The sequence below is a fragment of the Erithacus rubecula genome, assembly GCF_903797595.1.
Source record: "Erithacus rubecula genome assembly, chromosome: 4".
Lineage (NCBI taxonomy): Eukaryota > Metazoa > Chordata > Aves > Passeriformes > Muscicapidae > Erithacus > Erithacus rubecula.
In genome coordinates this window covers 30,513,886-30,537,964 of record NC_136686.1, presented here as the reverse complement: position 1 = coordinate 30,537,964, position 24,079 = coordinate 30,513,886, and the positions used below count along the sequence as shown (strand labels likewise).

Here is a 24,079-nt window from a genome sequence, read left to right as displayed (position 1 = left end):
TTTTCTGCTCACTGAGGAAGTGAAAAATCTGGGACATGTTCCTGAAGGAAAGTTCTCCAAATCTCTCTGAAATGTCACCCTCCAACAGCTGTGTGCCAGTGCACAAAAATTGCCCTCCTCTGATCATACAAGTGGTCCTTCAAGTCTGCTGGTGCCTGCTGTGGGCTCTGTGGGTTTTTTTTTGCTAGTGTGCTCTGCTAGAAACTCTTTCTTAACTGATTTTCTGAGAGGTTTTTTGGCTCTCCTGGCTGTGTTGGGAAGCATACAAATAGTATGTGGTTTACTAGGGTATGGCATATTTTACATGGTTGTCATCCTTCCAACTCCTGTCTTATATGGGCGACATAAGTGGCCAAATGTATACCCTATTCTCTGTAATACCCATTTTCAGAACAGTGTTTCTCAAGGAATCTAGAAAAGATACAAATGTTATTTCTTTGATATCTCAGAGAAGCTTGGGAAATCTGTAGTGCTATGGATATAAGCACAAATAATTCTGTGTGGATGTAGCTGGTGAGCCTTAAAGGAACTCTCAAAGGAACCTCCTGGTACCCAGTTCAGAGGGCAGAGGAGCAACCAGGTCTGGGTCTCCTGTCTGGCCTCTCTCTGTGATAGACCAAACCAGTCCTCGGAAATGAGCCTCCAACCTTTTCCTGGGCATTCAAGGCCTCAATGTGACAGCAAATTAGGAGAACAATGGAGCTGCTAAACCAAAAGACTCAGCATTACTAGTGAGATTCATTAGCTGTGTCTGTGATGGTTCAGATGAAGGCTCTTTCCAGTATGGCATATTCTTGTCTTTTGGATTTATGCAGCTGTGCTAACACAGATGTGTATTATATCAGCTCTGGTCTCAGGGTGAAAACCAACCCACTATGCTGACTGGGTGGAGAAGAGAAGGGGATGGTTGTGTTTCCAGTTCTAGCCCTCCTCACTTCTCTGCTCCCAGCCCTCCAAGCCATGCCTCTGTTCTTTCTCCTTTGTGCCCTGAATACTGCAGACAAGTCCCTCACACACTTTTCTCCATATTCGGTGGCTTAGTGGCTAGTTAAACATTTATTTATGTAGAACTTGTCCCTGGGGATTGTCTTATGAATGCAGAGGAGGGGTATTGAGAGAGAAGGAGGGAATGAGCAGTCCCTAGAGGGCTCAGTGTTGTCTATTGCTGAGAGGCAGGAACTGCACGAACAGGCTTGTCCTGGAAAAAGATAATTGTGTGAAGGAACAGGCACACACCTGTGCACACAAACACACACTTATGTATAAACACAAACAGAAAACTGGCAACTGGACACAAAGAGAAGGAAAGCATTTGCATGAGTCAAGTGATTAGAATCAGTCTGATCTGTTCATTCATGGAATTTGCTCTCTTTTGAGCCATAGGACACAAGAATTTTTACAGACCTGCCATCCAGAAAATGCTGCAGAAAGATATATAAGGCAGCAGGGATGGCCTGAGATGCTGTATTCAAGAACAGGCTACCATAAGTTGAAGGACAGGTTGTATATCATTGAAAATATGAGTTTCCTGAGATTTGCAAACACACTTGAATTTGCCCATTGATTTAAGTGTTAACAATCTCTTTGTAGATAGCATGTAGGAAAATCTGGAATATTTTTTGCTGTTACGACTGATATTGCTTGAACTTTAATAATATGCAAGAGGCAGCTCAGCTTGTTGAGTTCATTAATTGCTAAGGCGTAACATATTCACTTAATTGGATTCTCTGCTAGATAGAGATGTATTTATATGTATTTGTATATGTGGTTAGTGTATATATTTAGCTCCACAAAAGATGATATTAATGGAACATTCAGGTTGCCTGGTGAAATAATCAGCAGACTGGAAGGGATAAATGTTCAGTCATAAGCACGATCTTTTCGGTTGCAGAAAAGGGTAAGGCCTGGCTTACTGGATATTCTTGGCACAGCAGTAAAGCAGCCAGGCCTATAAAGCTGGCACTGAGGAAAATATGCACTTATATGATCCTTGGGCTGGCTGTGGGGCTCTGTCCCACCACAATGCCTGCCTTGTCACTGAGGACTGCTGGTCAGTCTTTCTCCGAGGCTGTTTCTCCTGCCCTGATCTCAGAGGCTCCCTCAATTTCCTTGTGGAAGACACCATTGCATTGGTGAGCCAACACCTCTCAGCCACACTGGGGACCATCCTTGGAGGTGGGCTCTGAGTAGTGCAAGACAGGAGAGAAGCAGTGTTGCCATCTGAGCAGGCTGCAGCCTCCCTGCCTCCCACTCCCATCTCACCTCTGTGTGTGGAGAGCTACTGTGTGGAATCCTGCATGGCACAGTGGCTGCTTCAGAGCCATGAGGGAGAGCTGTGGCCAGGGGCCTCAGCTGGTTGAGCTGTATGTTGTGTGTGGGAGATGAGATGCATCTGCTCCCTGGAGGCTGGAAGGAGCAGGGCTGAGTGCCCCTGCATCAGCCCGAGCATCGCTGTGCTCCCTTTTCCAGGAAAGGTATTTTCAGAGAGCGAGGAAAGACAGCTGCCTGGTCACTTGTGTCACTTCAGCTCCCAGAGCAGGTGGAGAAAACCCAGTGATGTTCTCCTGAGCTTTAGTTAGTCTCCTGCATTGGAACCAGTCCTTATCAAGTACCACATAAAGCCTGCTGTTGGTCAGAAGGTGCTGTCCCCCAGCCTGGCTGGCAGCGCGGTTGCTCTGTCGTTAATCAGCACGGGTCCCACTGCTGGCTGCTGCCATGCACGGCTGCTCTGATCCCACCACCACCCTTCTGTGCAGAGCTTCTGCCTCTGGTGTGGGGCTTGAAGCCCTGAGCTCCTCTGGAATGGATAAGCTGGAGCATCTCCTTACTGTACTGACCCTTGTCTTTGCTCTCAGCTGTCAGGTCCTTGTTCATGTCCCTTGCAACAAGGGACTGATCATTCAGAGCCTTTAGCAGAGGGAGAGCTGAGCTTCAGGAAGCTTCAATGGCTTGCTTAAGGTTACAGAGTAAGCACAGGACAAGATAACAGCCAGCACTTGGGTCCCTTCACTCCTGGGCATCTGAGGAGACAGTGTCTGCTCTCTGCACAGCTGCTGCACAGCTGCTCAGGGCAAGTTTGCCCTATGAAACACAGCTATGTGTTGCCTGTGCTGGCATATGCTTGTGATGGCAAATCCATATGCTGCAGAGCAGTGCCATGGGGTGCATCAGCACAGTGTGGTGCAGGGCAGCTGTGTGAGCCTGGCAAGCTGCCCACTCTCACCTTGCCTGGCTTGGCTAACATGGCTACATAGCATCTGGACTGTAACCTTCCCCTTGTCTCCATCCCTACCATTCTGCTCTGAGGTTGCACAGACCAGACCATCTTGGTCCTGTCCTCCCCTTCCATGCAGCACAGCCCTCAGCCCTCTCTTAGTCTCTTAGCAGTGTATTGCTGCAACACAAGAAGCCTGTCTGCAGCATGATCTGCCTGATTAGTGCCTTCCTTTTGTCTCACCTTCTGGGCATCATGACAATGAGGGACCTGCCAGCTTCATCCTCTTCCACCTCTCTCCAGTGCACCTTTTCCAATTTGGCTTCTGCTTTATTTGCCTCATTCAACCCCTTGGCAAGGTCAGTGCTGCTTTTTTCATCATAAAACAGGATTGCGTAATCTCTACATTGGTTGATTTTTTTACTGTCCATTGCTGTTTCTTTATTTCTTTCTCCTCTGCCAGTGCTTGGAGATTTGTAGATAGCTCTTTCTCCATCTTCCTCCATCCTTCTCCACTGATTGGCCCATTTATTGGTTTTGTAATAGCTCGTGCACGTTCAAGCCGTAGAAGCAATTACATACAGAAAAGAAAAGAACAGTGGTTCAATTTTTAACTAGTGAAGTCAAGCTAGGAAATGCCAGTCTTGTTTCCCAGGCCACCTTAATTCTACTTCAAGTTTCTTTGAAGTGCAAGGGTTGAGGGAGGGACTCCATGGTGAGAGCTGCATGCATTCATTAATTAAACTTTGAATTGAAATGTCCATGCACAAGTGGGATGGAAGAAAGGCTGAAAAGAAAACTGTAAACCTGCCATTTTCTAATACTTCAGCCTAAATAAATTGCCTTTAATGTAGTTTGTTTTATGGTTTGGTGGTGGGTTTTTTATATGTGCTGTGTTTTAATTTGTTTCTTAAGAGGAAACACCGAAATCTTTTCAGTAAAATAAATTGTTCATTCTCATGCATGCTGAGCTTTCAGCACTGAGTCTGACTGCTCAACCCAGTGACTAACCTGCGTGGTTTCACAGACATTCATGAAAGCTTAGAGTGGTTTACCTTTCTTCTGCATCCTGAGCAGTGGAGTGCAGGTGACCTTTTCACATTGAGGCACATTTAAGCAGATAGAAGAGAACCTGGATGATTTGTCCACAATTTGTGTGTAGCCTGATTGGACCTTTGCCTTTCTCTTGCTCTGCCAAAGCTGAGGTGTTTTACTTACCATTGCACTGGTGGGAAGTCAATGCTGATTTACTCAGGTGTTGGGTTTAGCTCTTAAAACATTTATGCTCAGAGGCTGTTTGGACTTTCTGCCAGGGTTTCTGTAAGAAAGTGGCAGAAAAGAAATTGTGATTATTCAACAGTTTGTAATGCTGCTAAGACAGAATGAAATTTGATGGGGCAAAGTAAAAATCATGTCCTTAGCCTCAGGGATTTTGCCCTGCTGACTTTGAAATGCCTGTTGCAAAACATGGAGATGTTGGTTTTTCTCAGGGAACTGACCTGAACACTCTTGTAATGGAAAATGTTAGAGAACTTAATTACAGGCTTACTGCATATTCCCTTTTAACAGAGGTAGCTATGCAGTACACACACATTTAAATGCACAAAGTCATCCACCTAGTTCTAGACTGACAAAAACCATTCCATGTGTGGACTTGCATGTCATCATAAAAGATATCCTGCAGCCTGCTGAAAGCCTTAGCTTCATCTTATGTTACCCAGGCTGCCCCTGCCATGCCTGTTCTCCTACTTTCAGGCCACAGAAATGGCACAAGATCTGTTTAGTGTTGATATGCTTATGCCCAAAATTACACACTTATCTTTGAAAAATAGGTGTGTCTGAGGTCCATCAGGTCTCAGAGAAGGGAGGGATTTTATTTTTTTAAGGCCATGCAACCAAGAAAACAGTTCTTGGCTTATCTCTTCTTTGCTAGCTGGGGTTGGCAAATGCATGACTTCCTCTCTCCTTTCCAAACCACTGATTTCAAGGTTACCTCTCACTCCCTCCACAGTCATGTCTGCTTGTGCTCCTTTTGCACAGCCCAGGCTGTGCCTCGCAGCCCAGATGGCCTCAGCTGGGCCCTTGGCAATCCTGCTTGGACTCCAAGCTCGGATAGGCTTAAGATAACTGCTGCTGGGGGGTACCTCTGTGTGTGAGTACCTGTGCATGGCATGGGAAAGGAGAAAAAGTCTTGGGCAGAATCACTCCCTGATGCTCACAGAGCACTTGCTGGCTACAGCCAGCGTGGCAGTAATGCACGTGTGCCACGAGCCAGCTGTCCTGCTGGTGGGCTCCATCCTGGTGGGGTCTTCTCTGCAAGGTGTAGGTAGAGCTGGCAGATCTTGTCTAATGCTCCACCCAATTTGGCAGAATGCTGTGGTTTTTAAGCAAAGCCCAGCACTTGGCTGTAGCAGTGGGTCAGGTGGGGGTCCTGAAATTCGTGGGTTCTCTTTCTGGAGTTCTCATCCATCAGAAAGTCTGAAGCTTGAGCTTCTTAGGTGGGAGTCTCCAGCTGGGGAGTACAGCCCACACTAGCTCCTGGGAGGCCCCATGTGGCTGGCAGTCCCTGCTGTGTGAGAGGTTGATCTGCTTCACAGGCAGAAGTACCCTGGTGAGTCCCACTGCCAGTGGAGATGGACAGTGCTCACACTGCTGTGGCTTGGGCCAGCAGCTCATTTCAGGACAGAGGTGGACACTGCTGAGATGCAGACAAGTCAGTCCATGTCTAAGTCAATGGAGGTGAGATAGGGGGGAATCACACTGCAATTTGTTTCCCCATCCCTGCAGGTTTCTTGACTGCTTGCACTGGTCTCACTCCTTTGACTGGTCCTGGCACAGGGGCACCACACTAAACACGTGATGGAGGCAGGGGTGAGGACACAGGTCTGGCAGTGAGGACTGTGTCCAAGGAGCACAGCAGTGACAGGAGTCAGGACTGTGGGTGGGTGGGGTGCTGGTGACCCAGGGCATGAGGGACATTGTGAATTTATGCTTACAAGGTGAGATGAAGGCAGTCTGCTGTCTGGTGCTTTCCCCCATCCCCACTCCCTGTCCCCTGTGTTTATTGGGGAACAGCTGGGTGAATAAAAGAAAGAAGAGGGAGAAACTGAATCAGGCCATGAGGATTTTTACATGCCTTCATAGAGGCAGATAAGGGAGACTGTGGATAAGAAAAGGTTCAAGAATGCAGTGAGCAGCCCCTTTAACCATGCATGGGATAGAGGGAAAGCAACGAGGGTGTCCCTGGTTGTTCCTATCCCACAGCTTTGCTTCCCATCCCGTCTCTTTGCAAAGCCAACAAAACAGACCTGACAGAAAATGAGAGAGCAGACCCATTGTTTCAAGTTTGGAGATTGGTGACAACTTGGAACAGTGTTCCAGTTGGCTACCCCTTGGGATGGCCCTGGTGCACTGCACGAGGCTCCCTGCCATGTGCCAGGTTGAAGGGGGCTGCAGACATGCAGATTTGGGGGTAGTGGGGCTGGCTGTGGCTATGCCAGTGTGAATCAAGACCCAGGATCCAGACAAAGGGTGTTCTGCAGACAAGGACAGCATTTGGGGTCAGCAACCCAGTACTCCCAGTGCTGGGAGAAGAAACAAACAGTGACTTGTAACTTTGTAACTGGTTTCCCTGGAATCTAGCTCCCAATGTGTGCAGTAATTCCTCTGGAAGAGGTTTGATCTCCCCGTCCCAGCAGTGAGAGATCCTAGCACTCTGTGTCTCTCTGCCAGAGGGGTGTGTGTGCAGCTGTGCCAGTGCTGCTCTGGGCAGGTGTGCACCTCTGCACTGGGGCAGTGTGGGGCTGCAGGCAGAGGCAGGGGTTCTGGCTGCTGTGTGCAGGGTGGAGAGCTGCTTCACCACTGTGACGCCCCCACTGAAAGGTGAAGGATCTGTCTCTGATATTCTCAGAGATTCTTTTCAAGCAGTGCCTTCAGTCTTGCTTGCACAGCACAGAAAACAGTGAGATTTAGGTAACTCACCTCCTCTCTCTTTGTTTTCTCCTCTCCTAACCCTGCTGGGGCCGTCTTTAACATTTAGCTTTTCTCAGCACGGGAAACGGCTTTGGCATTCTCCTGCATCTGCATTTGTGATCATTCCTTCAGTTTCAGATCCCAAGAGATTCTGGGAGAGATATTCAATCAGTGTAAAGAGTAGGTGTCACTATGCACGTGTCAGGGTTTTGTACACCACTGTACTGGACCTACTTAGCAGCCAAAGCTCTAAACTGCCTCCTGGACTGCAGAGTGAATTGGCAAGCATCCCTCCCTCTGTGTAACATGCTTTAGGGGGGAAAAAAAATCAGAGTGAAAGAAATGAAAGCTCAGCAAAATGAAACTCAAATCCAGAACTCAACAGGGAAAGCCAAGGGGAAAAATCATTAGATAGGGCATTACATGCATGGACACGTACTAGATGCAGACACACACCTGCACAATGCGGATGCACTCCCAGAGACTGCAAAATGCTTACATAAAGCATTTAGATGCCTATACATGCACACAAAAAAATACTTTCTTTAAAACCTTTGTGACTCCTGAACCGCCTGGGACACAAAATGTGCAATCTTACCAGTAGCCCTGTTACATTTTTCCCCTGCCTCACGGTTCTGCAAAGAAGAGCAGAAGAGATGCTCAAGGTGAAACCTTCTTTCACCTTAGATGAGCAGTGATAGGGACAGTATAAGCTCCCTGACTTTAGATTTTATTTACCAGACCAGAATCAGAAAAGACTGATCTTGCTGGAATTTGGGACATTCATTAAGCTCCCCTGTCCTCTCACAGTCATTTCAGAAGGGCATGATGGCTCTAAGTATGCAACACTATTAAGTAAGAGTCTGAGTCAGGTGCTGTCACTGCCTGTTAGATGAAGGTGGGTTATGTTGGATGGTAGTCAGTTTTCTGTATTTGTTAAGATATAAATTTTGTTCTAATTCTTTTTCCCAAATCCTAACACCTGATTTGCCTCTGCTAGAAGCTTAGAGTTACATTCTCCAGCCTACTCATAACATAGCCCCCGCTACCATTAACAGCTTCCTCTCTCCTCATGTCTCCTATTTATGCCTGAGATGATTGCAGTCTGCATTTCCATAAATCACGATCATATATACATCAGGTAGCACTGAGGTCCTTGAATAACCATGTCCCCCTGGCATCCCTGCTGCTCCAGCTTGAACCAGCCTTGCCTGGATGAACCACTTTCTGGGATACCAAGTTAATGCTACCATCAAGAACACCATCATCTCCCAGAGTGGCTAGTTTTATACCTGTATTGAATTCTTGGTGCCTTCTGGTTTGGAGGATTGATTTAGCAAGGCGAACTCTTTGGCATTCTCACAGCTCTGACCTTTCTGTGACACCAGTGGAGCCCCATAGTTCACAGACTTTGCAGAAGTCAGAAAGGCTCAAAGTATATCTCATTAACCTTCTCTGGCTAATCATGGCAGGGGACTGGACCTTAGCAACGGCAAAAGGCATATAAATGCACCAGGAAATAAATGTTTCAGCAAAAATGGCAGGAGCTGTGTAAATGCCAGACCTCAGTGAGATGGAAGACCGTGTTTCTGCAAAGAGCTTTTATTCCCAGAATAAAAGTTGTAAAGCAGGAGCAAGTACCTCACCCTGTCTGTATTCTAAGCTCAGCCTCTCTCTCCTGGCATATGCTAGGTGCTGTATAAATATAGAGGGGAGAAAATCACACCATCTCCTGCAGCCTACATTTTTAATTGAAAGGCTATTAGAAGCAATTCCTGCTTCTGCAGGTGCAGTCAAGAAAGCATCCCTCCCCAGGTGGTTGTGGAAGGTGAACTTGAGGTTCAAGAAGGAGCGTTGTTTTTGTGTTAATTAATTTTGCATGTGGAGCATTCACAACCATTTCTTGTCTGCTTTGGCTGATGGGGCTAATTAATCACCTTAAAGTGTCCGTAAACAGGGGATTTTTGCAGTTTGTGGCATCTCTTTTCCACCTGTTTTAGACCAGCCTGTGTGAGGATACAGACCTGTAGCATCACAGGAGTTATAGGTTTGGTAGTGGGTGTGATGTCAGCACTGTAAGTGTGAGAGTCATAACTTGACCAGCTTGGGTGAAGGCTAAGAGGAATGTTTTACTCGCAGGGCACTAGAGAAGGTGTAGCTGCTGAATGAGGGAATTAGGAGCAAAGGAGTTGGAGGTATCATTTGCATGAGTCTTTGTGTTCATGTGGGTTAGCTGGGGGACAGAGATATGATGATTAAGACTAAGTTTTGACATTTGCAGACTGAAAAATTGAGGGTAAAAGACTTTTCACAGTGGAATTCCTCCTTTTGCTTCTGCTTACTTATAGTCACTGGACTGGAAAGGCTCATCTGGTCCCATCCCTCTGCTCTAGGCAGCAAAATCATGTAGCCCTTACAAACCAGTTGTGCTTCTTCTTGACCCCATTTTAGTTGTTTTCACAGATACTTCTGGGCAGCTGTTTTAGAACTTACCCCTCTGATGGTTAAAATCTATCTTATTTTCAAGGCAAATTTCCTTACAATCAGTTGTTCTTTTACTGGCATTGTTTTTCCTGCTTAAAAATCACTTCCTTTTCTCCCTTGTGTATCTGTCCCCCCTTTATTTATACAGAGCAGTCATATCCCCTCTTGGCTTTCATTTATCTAGGTTAGACAAGCTTTTTAATCTCCTTCTTTAAGACAGGCTCTCTGTTCCCCTAATCGCTCAATCCAAGGTTATTTCTGATAACTAGCTTTTCTGTAAGGTTCCTTGCTGCTTTGCCCAAACTGAGTGTAAAACATCACGACCTATTGCCTTTCGAGTAATTTTGGGGTAAAGAAATATACCAACTATCAGATCCAGAAAAGAAACATCAGGGTGCTGCTGTGAAAATTTGCATTTGTTCTCCATCTAATCTCTGCAAAGCTAAAGACTCCCATAATAACTTAGTTCCTGATAAAATTTCTCTTCAGAAATAGTAATGACATCTCTATCTAGACTGAAAGCCAAGCCTGTGGAGCTACAGTAGATCTCTGTAGTTTGGTCCTCGTGGAATATCTTGCACCAGCCTTCCAAAACCTATTTCAATCCAAAATGATTCTACTTTATTTATGCATGATTTATTTCTTCACAGTCCACTGCAGCATTAAGGTTACAGCAGCATCCCCTAGGTCTAGCTTTATTTTATGTACCCTGAGTAATGCCTCCTTCCATTGGCAGTGCCCCAGTTATAACTGCTATTTCTATGGTGCTTCTAGAGTAGTCCTTTTCAGGTCCTGCCCAGTTGTTCTGGTTTTCCCATGTCCTCATTCAGGATCTGTACCAATTCTACTGAGAAGAATCTTATTTCTCCTTGGACTTGCCCTGCTTCCCAGAAGGGTTAGGTATACTTCTCCATCAGCTATATTACCAATAACAGTCCTATTTTCTGCCCCTTGTCCAACAACCTACCTTTACCTTTTCTATATTTGATCTTCCATGTTACATGTCTTTAAATTAGGTGTAAAAGTTATGAAAGATTTTTCCAAAGATTAAAGATAGTAAGTTTCCACATTTATTCATTTATACATTTCACATTATATCATTCAGAGATACATGCAGTATATGTTCCCTCTAGACACGTGTATGCATCTCTTCACTTCCACAGTATCTGTGAGCCTCATGGCCTTTTCTGTGTTTATCTACCCAGTGCACCCCAGATGTAAAAACATGCCATTATCTCAGTTTTACACAATGTAGAGCCACAAGGGTGCAGATCGGGTTACAGAGATTCTTGGTAGAATAGGGAATTTCTGCCTCCTAATTCATGCTCTCTGTTGCTGCTTTAGTGCTTCCCCACAGGAATGAATAAACTCCTCAGCTACTGGGGGAAAAGAAATAAAAGAACCAATAATAAGGGAGGAAACATTGAGCTTTTGGGAAAATGCAGAAAGCAGTTCAAGTCCTAAGTGAGTTTGGAATGGTCTTTTTTTAATTCTGCAGATGAAACCAAATCCCTTTTGTTCCTTTTGCATTTCTTCTATGGTGGGGGTGGGGAGAGCAGGAGTTGAGATAAGATTTTAAATGAAAAGAGAGTGGTGTAAGGAATGGTGCAAATAGGAGCCTGAATAAAATAATAACCATCAGGACACCTTGCCTAGCTAGTTTTCCTCCAGCGTGTTGAAAAGCACCAGAAGGTTCAGTCTCTCTCCTGAACCTTCACCTCAAATACCAGTGCAGTGCTGCTGAGTATCTTGCCTAAAAAATATAGCTGTACATTTCTGGTTTAATTCAGAACTCTATTCTCCTGCCTAGTCCTTGAATACCAAATTTCTAGGAGATTTTAGTTTTCTATCTGTTGACACTAGTTATAGGTCTCTCCAGATGTTTTTGTGTTTTGATGTCCTACCTTGCCATATTAGGAGGAACTCAGGGATTTACTTCTGCCTTTGTTGGAACAGATGATTTTGGAAATTCATGGGAGTAGCTTGTCCATACTACCCATCTGGGTAAGGATTTTGTAAATAGTGAGACTGGATGCTGGTCATTTGAACAGGTGGCTGCTTTTCCCACTGTAGCTTATAAGATAGCCACTGAATGAGACTGTCAGCTCCTCTCTGTTAAAAATATCTTGCTGACCTGAAAACACTGAAAAGAGCACATGTAGGAGAATAAGGAAATACACTCTCCTGTTATAAATTGCAGCAAGAAGACTTAGGTTAAACATCAGGAGAAAAAACCTCACTTTTTAATGGGAAGGACAGCTAGGCACTGGAATAGATTGCTTGCAGAGACCCTGGACTCTTTGTCAGTGTAAGGACAGGTTAGAGAAACATCTGCCACAAATGGCTGTTACAAGCTTAGCTTCCCTTGGGAGGAGAGAAAAGGCTCTGTTAAAAATTAGTTTCAAGGAACTGATGTGATGCACCTTTCATTAAAGATGCGCATTAACATACTGCAGAACTCTTTTATTCTGGCTGCATTATACCGCGGTTAAGGCAATTTGCCAGCTGGCTCAAAGGCTTTCTGAAGGCTCTCACTTGTTTTCCCCTTGCATAGGCAACCTTGCCTTTTGTCTGCATGGGATAACTTCTATGCTTAGACAAACAGATAGCATATGTGATTAACTTTCTGTTCTGCAATAATACTCCCTTTCTTTCTTTGCAAATGTGTTGGCCTTCTACTTCCAATCTTGTTATCCAAAATAGGATTGTATATTTAACGTAAAAATTAGCTACTCCCCTCCCTCAACACCTCTAAATTAATCCTCAAACAAAAGTGACTTTACTTCCTTGACAAGATCAGATAGAGCAAGGGGCAGTTAAGGTGAAATTCTGTTTCTTAGGGGCTGTATCCTGACATAAAGTAATATTACATAGGATTGGAGAATCTTATTAGAAAGGAGTTTTTATAGATCACTAGTATCTTTACTTTTACTGAGTCTGTGACCCTTCAGGGCTCCTAGTGGGAGTTTGGATGACTAGACTGATTGGAGAACACCCAACAGGTCTTGAAACTGCAGGGTGAGGAAACTGGAGGATGCCTGGGATAGTTTATTTTTCCTCTTTTTGCTGAAGCAAGCACTCATCAAAAGCCAAGTAATAACAGTTCATAGGCTGTTAATACAAAGTAGTCTGAGACTTCAGAAATGCTTTGCTCTGCTTTGCACAGCTTGGTAGGTTATATTCTTTAGGCATTGGTATCTTTACCTGGACAGATCTGTGACATTTAATTCTGCTAACTTCCATCCCTACAGTAAATTGCTCCTTCCTTCTCATGGCAAATTATCTAACATTTGTGTATTCTTTATCTTGTATTTCCATCCTCTGCACATGTGGTGTTTCTTACTGTCCACATGTTGCTTATGCCCATCCTTCTTTAACTATGTGCATATACAATTGACCTTGGCATGCAGAAGCATGTAAAGAAATCTGCCCTCTTTTAATTCACTGCGATTTTTTGACTTTTTTTATTCGTATCTGAACATGTAGGGAGTTATATGGCATGTCTGACTGTTCAGGTTAGCAATAAAATGTAACATTTCTGCATATTTTTGAGACAATCTGTAGTTGATTTGGAAATTTCGGTCAGAGCATTTACTTACATCCCATTTTTCTTCCTCTTTGGACAATTTAGAATGATATTATTGGGATGATAAGGAATAGATGTGTACTACTGTATTTGCAGGTGAGGTGATGTAGTGCACAGAAGGCTGTGGCAACGCTGTCATTGTTATCCTAATTTCATAATGTTTCCATGTAGTACAACACTGTGAGACGTGCCTGGCACACAGCCTTATGAGCTCCCCTTTTTGTCCCAGAGAACTTCTGGGTAATTATGGGTTGGGTCTGCCTATCTGATCTAATTTATCACTTAGGGGGTTATATCATGCCTGTTACTGAGATATTTAAGTGCTGCTGAGATTGTGCGAGATGTCTCTTTCATCAGCCACTTATTTCTATGATAAGTTAATGTTACTGAGATGAAAACTGGGCTGTTCTGTGCAGCATCTTAATCACTGGTCCCTGCTGAGCCCAGTGTGGCAGTTACTACTTTTGGGGAATTGAGCTCAGTTACTTGAGGACTAAAGTAGCATTGCAGAAATCTCTGGTTCAGATGATGATAAATTGACCTGCTTGCTGAATGAGCAGGAAGTCCAGGGCTAAGCAGGCCCTGGACAAGCATGTGTGTCTGTGTTCTTTATTCCCTTATAAATTCACCTTCCACATCCAGGCTTAGGAGCATGAGTACAGACCATCTCCATGGGTGGAGGGAAAATTAAGGGCAAGTTCTTCCTGGCATTCTTTGCCTTTGGGAAGGCAAGACCAGCTGCCCAGACACTGCGCCCTCCTGCCTTGTGCTCACTAGGGTGTTGTGTTCACTCTGCACAGAGATAGAGGATGGATGTGGAAACTGCTGTCTCTGGGTGATTTCTTCTGCCTTTCTTCTTCTCCCACAAGCCCTCAGAGTGGATTTTTCTTTCATGGCTGGATGAAGTGTTTGTTTGTTTTGAAGGTGACAAGTGTTTTATGTGAATTCTGGGTCTCTCAAATGCCAAACTCCAGCTGGGCTTTGAGTTTCAGAGATTAACCACTGACACCTAATGAGCCTTTAATAAGTGTTTCTCCCTCCTATTCTGTCATTTAAATAAATAGATGACTGAAATTTGGGGGTGGTGGGAGGGGTGTTGAATTGGAGTGGAATGAAGCTTTTTTGTTTACCACCAAGCAGGTACACCACTAAGAGCAGTCAGGCAAGCTTCCCAGACACCCACACTGCCTCTGCCATCAAGTCAGCATGTCTCAGTCCTGGCCTAGAGGACTTGCTTTGAGGATCATGAAGGAAAGCTTCTTCTAAAGCCCAGTTAGCTTCTTCACCCTCTCAGCTTTGGTTGCCAGCCAAGGTGCTAATTACTGTCAACTGTGATGGTGGGAGGGGGAATTGAGAACAAAGGCGAGACTTTGATAGTTGAAAGTACAGTTGATGATCAAGTTTTCTCTTTTCCTGGATGGTTTTTTTTTGCAAGAAATGGTCTGCCTGGGCAGTGGGTGAGCTTACATGTATTGTCTCTTTAAGGACTGCAGTAGCTTCTAAGCAGCTTTCGTTCTTAGCAGTAGTTATAAGATAATTGAGTCCCACCCCTTTTTTGACTACTGAAGATATGATCTCTATTCACTTAGGAAGTGAAAAATTAAACGTTCTAAAATTGAAATAGAAATTTTTGGAAGTTATGAGAATTAGGGAAAATTAGCAAGATTTAAAAAACATTGTAGATACTCTTTGGTATTAATTTTCATGCATCAGAAACATAAAACAATTCCTTTTTTCCAACCAAAGTATGTAATCAAGTAGTTGTGTTCCTGTTGTTTGGCTGAAAAAGTTGAAGGACATAAGTCTGTTTGACCATAGTTCCAGTATTCCTGTGGTTATCCACTCACTGTCCCAGAAAGTGAGACCACCACAGAGACGAGACAGCTCAGAGATCTTTCTTGATCTGCACTTCCCCCTTGTTTGAGTCCACTTACTCAGAGCCTTCTCCCCAGAAATGTCCCCATCTTACATGAGTCATGAGTTTGGGTACTCCAGAACGGTCCTCTTACCCAGTCCTGCAGTAGCTGTGGTTGATGCAAAGGGATGGGACAATTGGAAGCCTATCTTCTGTGGTTTGTGTCTATGCAGGTGGGGAAATGGAAAGAGAAAAAGTTGCAGATGAAGTATTACGTGTGGCCGCGCTTTGAGCTGTATCCTGACTCCGAGGAACGTGAGGACGACCACCTGAGTATCGTGACCTTGGAAGAGGCACCGTTTGTCATTGTGGAGAACGTGGACCCCCTAAGTGGCACCTGCATGAGGAACACGGTCCCTTGCCAAAAGCGCATAGTGACTGAGTACGCACCCCTGCATTTCTCTGCTCATCTTGGGCTCTTCGCTCTCAGCAGAGTGTCACCTGTCTGTTGGGTCCATACCATCATAATCCATAATCTTTTATAGAAAATCATCTCCATTTGCCTGCCTGTCCCATGCCCATTCATGATGGGCCCCTTTGGGAAAATCATTGTAGTGTGTCCCTTCATCCTCCAGCACAGATACCACACTATAAATTGTCCACATTATATAGTGGGAGGGGAAATACAAACTGACAACAGAGTTGGAATTATAGGAGTGTCTCTCAGTTCTTTTAACCCATTATTACTGTGATGGTTCAGGAACAAAACTGATGAGGAGCCAGATTACATGAAGAAATGTTGCAAGGGGTTCTGCATAGACATCCTCAAGAAAATCTCGAAGTCTGTCAAGTTCACCTATGACCTTTACTTGGTGACTAATGGCAAGCATGGAAAAAAGATCAATGGGACGTGGAATGGAATGATTGGAGAGGTCAGCAGCAATGGGGAGGCGTGGTGGGCTTCAACCCTGGGCTGGGTGATGTGGGTCAGATCTAGCCTCCCATCATTATTGGGTTCACTTCTGAGGCAGGGACAGAGGGGACTGTAGAAATGACTGGCCTGCGTTCTTTCTTGGCACTGTGTGAATTAATCTGCTCTGGCACTCTGACCATGACAACCTTTCTTGTCTGACCATTAATTATTATTCTCTATGGTCTCACAAATTTGGCCTACACAGTCTTAGAAAGAGGCTGATATCCATTCACCACGGTTGCTGCAAACTAGATTATGCTTAGGTTGTATATAAGGTGAATAAAGAATGAAATAAGGCTTTGCAGTGTTAGAGGGAGGATAAAGCAAGGACAGAAAAATGAGATAAGACGTCTTCTCCGTGGATGATGTGTTTATCCTAAGACCTCTGTGGATTTATTTTTTGTACACATACCAGCTTTGAGGGGAAGATTAATGTCTATAGGTTTTCTGAGAGAAGAAGATGTCCTGATGAAAGATTAGAAAGGAGAGATGTTACAAACAATATAGGGAATGGGATTACAGGAGTAAAAGGATTGTGTTGAAAGGCAGGAAGATGAGAAGGGGCTTGACTGTGGTGCTTGAGGGCTGCCTCGTGTCTGTGTGTGATCTTTTTCTTTTCTTCCTCCAGGTTGTCACCAAACGGGCCTATATGGCTGTGGGATCCCTCACCATTAATGAGGAACGTTCAGAAGTGGTGGATTTCTCTGTGCCCTTCATTGAGACAGGAATCAGTGTCATGGTGTCACGTAGCAATGGAACTGTCTCACCTTCTGCCTTCTTAGGTATGGTTTCAATCTAAAATTAAAACTTCAACCAATGGTCAAAAAAAAATTAGGTGAAGGTTGCTTGTGATTCTTAGCCTGAAAGCTCTTTTTTGGGAGTACCTGTGGGACAGGGGTATAAAAATAATACTGTGAGTTTTAGAACTGAGTTCCAGGCAAGCAAAATCCAGGCAAATACAAGTGGCAAGTGCAAAGGAAAATAGGCATTGCCTACGAGTTCCAAGCCAAGGCATTTTTCAGCAATTGTATGCCTAATCCTAGAAAAATTGGGCTCACTCAGAGTTATCACATACACCACAGCACATGGTTTCCCAGTGACTCAACTAATAGTATGTACAAGGAGTGTAGGGCAGAAGAAAATGGATTCAAACCTTATAGCTGGGATAGCGTAACGCTCGGTGATAGCAATTGACAATGAATAGTTGCACATTGAGAGACTTTACTTGTAAAGATGTTGTTAACTTGACCCTCTCTTGACACCTAGTAGAAGTTAGAGAACTAATAGACCTTTTCAAGAGCAGTTGAGCCATTGGTTCTGTGCTGACACTGTGTCAGCAATAAAGGCATTTCTAATGTCCTTCAGCGACGGAGGGTGATCAGAGAATACGGAAATAATGATGCATTTCCCCAAGACCTTCATGGCTTCCTAGTGTCTACTATTTGGCTTTATAAAATGCTTTATGGTGCTGCAAACACAGTATATGAGTTATATAATTATTGTCTGCTCTCTGTCAGAGTCCTGAGAACATTCACAAACCGAAATACTTTTATATGGGTAATGAAATTTTCCCAGACCTTTTAAAATACGAGTTTCATGACTACTAACTCTTCAGTTTTTCCCTTAGCAAGTCCACCAATATTGCTGGGGTATGTAAAAGTATTGTTAAAGTTATCTCCAAAATTTTAAACCGCAATTTAACTCAAGTTGCAATATTGGCTATCCTCTGGAGCAAAGTTCTTTATTTCTTTGATCTGGTTCAGTCCTATCTTTTTCTGTTCAGGCTGGGAGAGGGGGAAAACCTGGCAGAGATCAAATACTTGCAGAACATGAACGCTAGCATTTCTAGAATGAGCCAGTGTTCCCATTGCTAGAGGGATGGAATACTAAAAAATCTACTGTCATTATGGCTGAACCTTAGAAATTTGGAGAAGCTCTTTGGCTCGCTAGCATCTTGCAAGTTGGATGCTTATCTGAAACTCTGCCAGTTCTGCCTGATTTTCCCCACTCTCTCCAGATGGTGCTGGAGGACTTCCTGGGAACAATCTTTTATCAATGCGTTTTATTTTATCAATGCATGCCACAATGGCTGTGTGTGGTTCCAGATGGAGCCATGTGTCACAAATGTAGCAGTACGATGGAATGCAGTCATTACAGCGACAGAAACTGCAGTTTTCCCATTTCAAGAAGTTTTTCAGAATCAGGTTGAAGACTCTATTAACTTCTGCTTTTCCCCAACCCAGTTTGCCCCACCCTGGGCTTCCCTGGAGATCAGTGAGGTGCTATCAGGTCTTTCACCATGGTTTTCTCTTCCTCTGCAGAGCCTTTCAGTGCTGACGTGTGGGTGATGATGTTTGTGATGCTGCTGATCATCTCTGCGGTGGCTGTCTTCGTCTTTGAGTACTTCAGCCCTGTGGGCTACAATCGGTGCCTTGCTGATGGCAGAGGTAAGGGGAGCTGCTTCTTGCTGTGATCCCCTCTGGTTTCCAATTCCGTTTGTTGGGGCGTTCCTTTGCCTTGAATGGGTCTAGCCCACTCTGAGCTCTGCATTCAGACTAAAGAGGACAGGGATGGAAGCAGAAAAAAGAAGATAGCAGATGTGTATAATGGATAATTTGCCTGGCGTGAGAGACGGGGCTGTGTCGCCTTTCATGTCTAAAGCACATACCAGCTCCAGCTTGTTTCTCATTGAGGGAAAATGGGCCCTGGTAGCCAGTGCTGGCAGGGCCTAGGATGCTGCACTCTCTGAGACAATCACAGGGCTAAGCACTGTCAATCCATCCTTCAGTGCTGCATCTCCCTGGAGAGCAAGCCTCTCTGCTGGCCTCCCAGCACTGTGCTGTGTCCTCCAGAAATCCACATCTGTCACCTGGTCCGGTCCTTCCCTTACTTGCCTTTCTGGCTTTCTAGGATCAACTGAGAGAATGGGAAACTCATTTTCTTGGAAGTAGGTAAAGAATTATTTTTCAAAGGCAGCAGGAAATTTGGGAACAAGCAAGTGATCCATCTCTGTGGTTCTGATCTTCAGAAGGCAGACAGATGAAGTAAAGAAAGGCCGTCTGTCCTTCCTAAGATGCAGCCTTTTTTCTGTTGTTGACATGAAAATTAGCAAGTTGAGTCTTCTGTCATATGCATATCTTCACCCCTTGGTGAATCAGCCCTTCAAACCTTCCTGGATTTATTGGTTCATAGAGAAGAGAGGGAGAGAGACAGTTACTGGGAAATGCACTCATTTGCTCCCATGTCTAGTGTTTTGAGTGAATTCATGCCATCAAATTAGAGAGGAGTGAAAATAAAAAGTGTTAATGAGAATGCAGGCAGAACCACATACATGGGGAAGTGGAGGACTTGTCTCTTAACATGGAGCTGTGGAGGACCTTTATGGCATCTGATCATAACCCTATGGATGTGTGGGCACAAATACTGAGAAACCTGAGTCTCCTAGGAGATATTAATAGATGTGGAACTGGAAGCAGTTTTTAGTTCAGGTGTGCACTTGTGCAGTTGTTAAGTTTGCCAAACTGCAGCCACAAGTATCAATATTTCTGAGTAATTATAAAGAGTATGGCATGATGAGACAGATATTATCCCTGAGGGATGAAATATGAAGAGACAGAAATCTGCTGCAGAGACTGCAGTGCTGATTTTGGTAATGAGAACCCTGGCTAATGTTACTTTGGCTGCATTTGAACTATGACAGTATGCTTCAAACACCTGCATTTTCTCTTTATGGACATCAAGATTTTTGGATTGGAATCTGCCATTACAATGTTGGTTTGTGTCTGACAAAGTAATTGTGGAAGCATGTGGAGTGATCAGTGGAGAGAGAAAGGCTTTTAGAAGGGAACTTCTCAGGATTTCCTTCCACCATAGTTCCCACTGATGTTTTTCAGGCCTTTCACCTGTATATCTTGGGGCACATTAGGTAGAGAGAGATATAGAAATACCACTCCAGCCTATAAAAAGACAAAGACTGCCAAACCATGTTTCTCTTAGGAACTTATCTCCCTGGAATTTAAAGGCACCAGTTTCCAGGTGATGATTCTGCTCTGAACTTGGTGTGCAGTTCGCTGGGTGAAAAACGAGCCCCTTGCATTGTTCAGTTGTACTTAGGGTAACATGGTTAGTGTTTCCAGATGATCTATGCAGTTTGCCGCCCAGAGGTCTGGAGAAGCATGGTAAAACTTTCTTCCCTTTTGCTATTTGGCTAGAGTCAATCTTAACCACAGGCAGCAGCACTAGGATCCAATCAGCCTGCCTCAGGAGATAAAGCATGGGATGCTGATCAGGTGGCACCATTGGAGGAATGACAGATGCTTGAACTGTGCCATTCATCCTAACAGGATCTTCTCAGTATCCGAAGAATGATCACATGTGCTTTCTCCCTCTCAGCTCTTCTTGTGCTCAAGATGAGGAAATTCATAGTGGGTTAGGTTTCCACTGATGGAACCAGCATGTGCTGGGAGACAGGTGCCATTTCACAAGTTCTCAGATCTAGTGCTTCCTTAGCACGCATGGCTTCCACACTGAAAAGTGAATTAGGGGAAAATGAGAGCTTTTAAAACACTGCTCCTGGACTATATTGGGCAGACCTGCAGATTTTCTTGAAGTGGACCAAATATATGTCACTGTCATGTACCTTAAACACAAAATATGGGGAGAGGGAGCTGTGTTCTTCTCTAGTTCATGGGTCTTTAACAGACTGAGAAATGAAATACTCTTGCAGAATTATTTGTAGAGCCCTGTTATTTCAGATGGTGCTCTTCCTCGTACATTTATAAGTACAGTGAAAGCCATGTTTTACAGAGGTGTGTGCTAGGAGTTTGAGGGCTTCTAAATACTTCAATCAAGTAAAAACAAAGGCCTTCCTGTAAGGTTTCACTGGAAATCCATGATACAGAAAAGAAAAGGAAATCTGGGGACATTTTTTAAAAATAATTTTCCAGGTTGCACTTTGCTGAGGTGTGGTAGCATAACTTAGGGGACTGCAGCTGCAGCTATTCACCTCACAAGTGGGAATAGATTCTGCTCTTAACTCTGAAGTAAAGATGTGTATGAGACTGGAAATGCAGACCACTTACTCTCAGATGTTCATGGGATCATGTTTCTCAATCACTCTAGAACCAGGAGGTCCCTCTTTCACCATTGGCAAAGCTATCTGGCTGCTGTGGGGGCTGGTGTTCAACAACTCTGTGCCAGTACAGAATCCCAAGGGTACCACTAGCAAGATCATGGTGTCGGTGTGGGCCTTCTTCGCTGTCATCTTTCTGGCCAGCTACACTGCCAATCTGGCTGCCTTCATGATCCAGGAGGAATACGTGGACCAGGTGTCTGGCTTGAGCGACAAAAAGGTAATGCATGCACCCAAACCCTCAAAGCAGCCTTTTCCACAGAGCAGGCTGTCTACCCTCTCTTCTTTCCTTCCACAAGGGACGTGGGCAGGGGTTTTCAGAGTCACATCGTAGCTTTAGACCGAGTTTAAATAGCACAACTGTTCTTCATTGGTATTCAGTTGCACTTTACATGTGTTAAGCACTCCAGGAATGAAGTGCAAACAGAACTGAACTGTGCTTGCTTGCACGATCCCAAACCACACCTTGACTGTCAGCAAGAAACAAATTAATGTAGCTTTGGAGATGATGTGTATAATGGCTGTAACCTGTGTTTTCAGGTTTAAATAATTTGTTCTGGGCAGGAATGCTGGCCATAAGGCTAGCAAATATGATTTGTTTATTTATTCTGAGGACAAGTTCTATCCATGGGGGTAAATCACTGTGGCTTGTATGATTTACTATGGATTGCATTTGAAGTTATGCTGTCATTTTTTAAAGGTGTTTGGAGGCTTAGCACAAGAAATCATTTTCTGTTCAAACTGCATTTCAATGCCTTGTTTACCTGCAGAGCATTTTGTCCATGCAGAGCATTCAGTTTTGCTGGACTCTGAACACTTGAGGATTTTGAGAAGATTGCTGATACATGCAGGGTAGCCCTGTCTGGCTCCTGAGGGTGCAATGCTTTCTACACTGCCTTATTTTTGTTTTGTGGTGAGGCTACACTCAAGGAATTGAGTATTGTGAGGCTCGATTGCCCATGCTGAGCTTGTTACTCAGTCACTGGGGCTGCTTAAGGGGTCATGCCATTGCAGGGCAGCCGAATAGCAGCGGGTTGCACACATTGCTGTTGGGGATAGCAGCCAGAGGAGGACTGCAAGTGTCAGCTGTGGCTGCTGGGTTGGTTATAGTTACTGACTCTCGTGTCCCTCATGACAGCCTAGACATAATTTGTGACCAGGCCTCCTGTGTATACAGCATCCTGTTCAGCAGACTGGAAATTCTGCGATAGATTAATCAAAGGAGATTTTCTTACTCATTTTGTTATTAGTTTTGGTTTTGGTTTTTGTTGTTTTTTTGTCCCCTGGAATGAAACATGGCACAGAATAATACAATCTATGCTCCTGTTATTTGTTTTAATTTTGGCCTCGTTTCACACTGTCTCTTAATTTGCAATGTGCTGTGTTGAGGATGGGGTGGAGGGGAGGATGCTTTGCTGTCAGGTGGAGATTTGTGCAGAGACTCCTTAGAAGCTGTGAGCTCCTTCAGATTGAAAGATACTGACCAAAACCAGTCAGCCCTATCAGAGGTAACATTAGTTTGTCATCATTAGGTTTTCAACTGTCTGAGCTAAATGGGATAGTTTGTACCCATTTGTTTGTGATCTATTGTTTGAGGCTGTGCCTAGGCTCATGGAGAGAACATGCTTTAGTTCTCACATTTTTCAAGATATTATCATACCTGCAGAGATGTGTGCATGAAATATCATTTGAAAGCAGCGACTCCTGGAGCTTCACAGAGCCTTTGGATACAAAATCCGGGTCTGTTTTAGTTGATTTCACCGTAGGGCCACCTGTGTGTATTGGATTGAGGCCATTTTCTTCTACTTTTCTCTGCCAACATACCTGTATTTACTTTTGCTACACTAAAGCATATGTGCTTTTTACCTTGGGGAAGAGAAAGGCCATAGTACATAACCAGAGAATTGTAGTATGTCTCAAATGTAGCTGCTTGTGCAAGTACAATATTTGGGTAAGATTATGATCTACCCGAGCATCTGGAATCAAATGAAAGTTGGCTGGTGGAACTGAAGGCCAATATCTGCCTTTGGGCAATAAAGGCAGGTGGGACTAACTCCATACAAATTAAGTGAGTGAATGAGCTTGATTTACTGGGCTTGTAGATTTTACTCTCCGAATATGCAAAGGGCCCTGTAGGATTTGGGAGCAGTCATCTAGACATTTGTCACACTGCTTCAAGATCCCCGGTTAGGGAGGAATTCACTGTTCTGAATCTCATCTTTTCCCTTTTCCAAAACCTGCACACTGCTTGCAACTCTCTCACCCTCTCAGTGCACTGCTTGGCCAGGGTAAAGGCCACAGCTGTGTTCTTCCTTACTTCTACTTAAAGCCAGTTCAGACTTTCAAAAGAGGAATTCACTATTCAAAGCCAGTTCAGAAAGACTGTTTTCCAAGAGGAAAAGCTGTCACTTCCAATCTCTTTTATCTCCAATGTATCATCTGTTGTACACAGCGAAAGTCAGGCAGATTAGTCTCCAGCTTTCTCCATCAGTTGGTAAGGGTACCTGTGTCCAGCACAAGGACTCAGCAGAGGATGTCATGTCATCCAAGCCAATAGACAAAGTAGCAGTAACAAAAGGATATTATTGTTCCTACTTGCCTGAGCCCAAATCTGCATGCAAATGTCTCTGTAGTTGAACACTACCTGGGGAAATTGTCCCGCTGATGCTGTAGAGAAGCCAAAATGCCAGATGCACTCCCAAAATCTATTACTGTGCCTGGCTGGGGTGCACTTGTCAAGGTCAGGCTGGCTGTACCCTGCAACAGCTACCCTGAGGGTCTCCTTGGACCCTCTTTCTTAGGTCTTGCCTGGGAAGAACCTGGGAAGAACTCCAAGAGCTGCCTACAGCTGCCAGCATGCCACT

At 44.3% G+C, this 24,079-nt stretch overlaps 1 protein-coding gene across 1 annotated transcript in view; it reads left to right on the top strand.

Annotated features, from left to right (window-relative positions):
• The window catches only part of GRIN2B (glutamate ionotropic receptor NMDA type subunit 2B), a 200,869-nt gene that overhangs the window by 152,910 nt on the left and 23,880 nt on the right, over positions 1-24,079 (top strand). Inside the window, exons 5-9 of the mRNA XM_079304518.1 lie at positions 15,345-15,553; positions 15,872-16,043; positions 16,713-16,866; positions 18,406-18,531; positions 21,206-21,435. Coding sequence (XP_079160644.1) covers positions 15,345-15,553; positions 15,872-16,043; positions 16,713-16,866; positions 18,406-18,531; positions 21,206-21,435 — 891 coding nt within the window. The remainder of the gene's footprint in view (positions 1-15,344; positions 15,554-15,871; positions 16,044-16,712; positions 16,867-18,405; positions 18,532-21,205; positions 21,436-24,079) is intronic.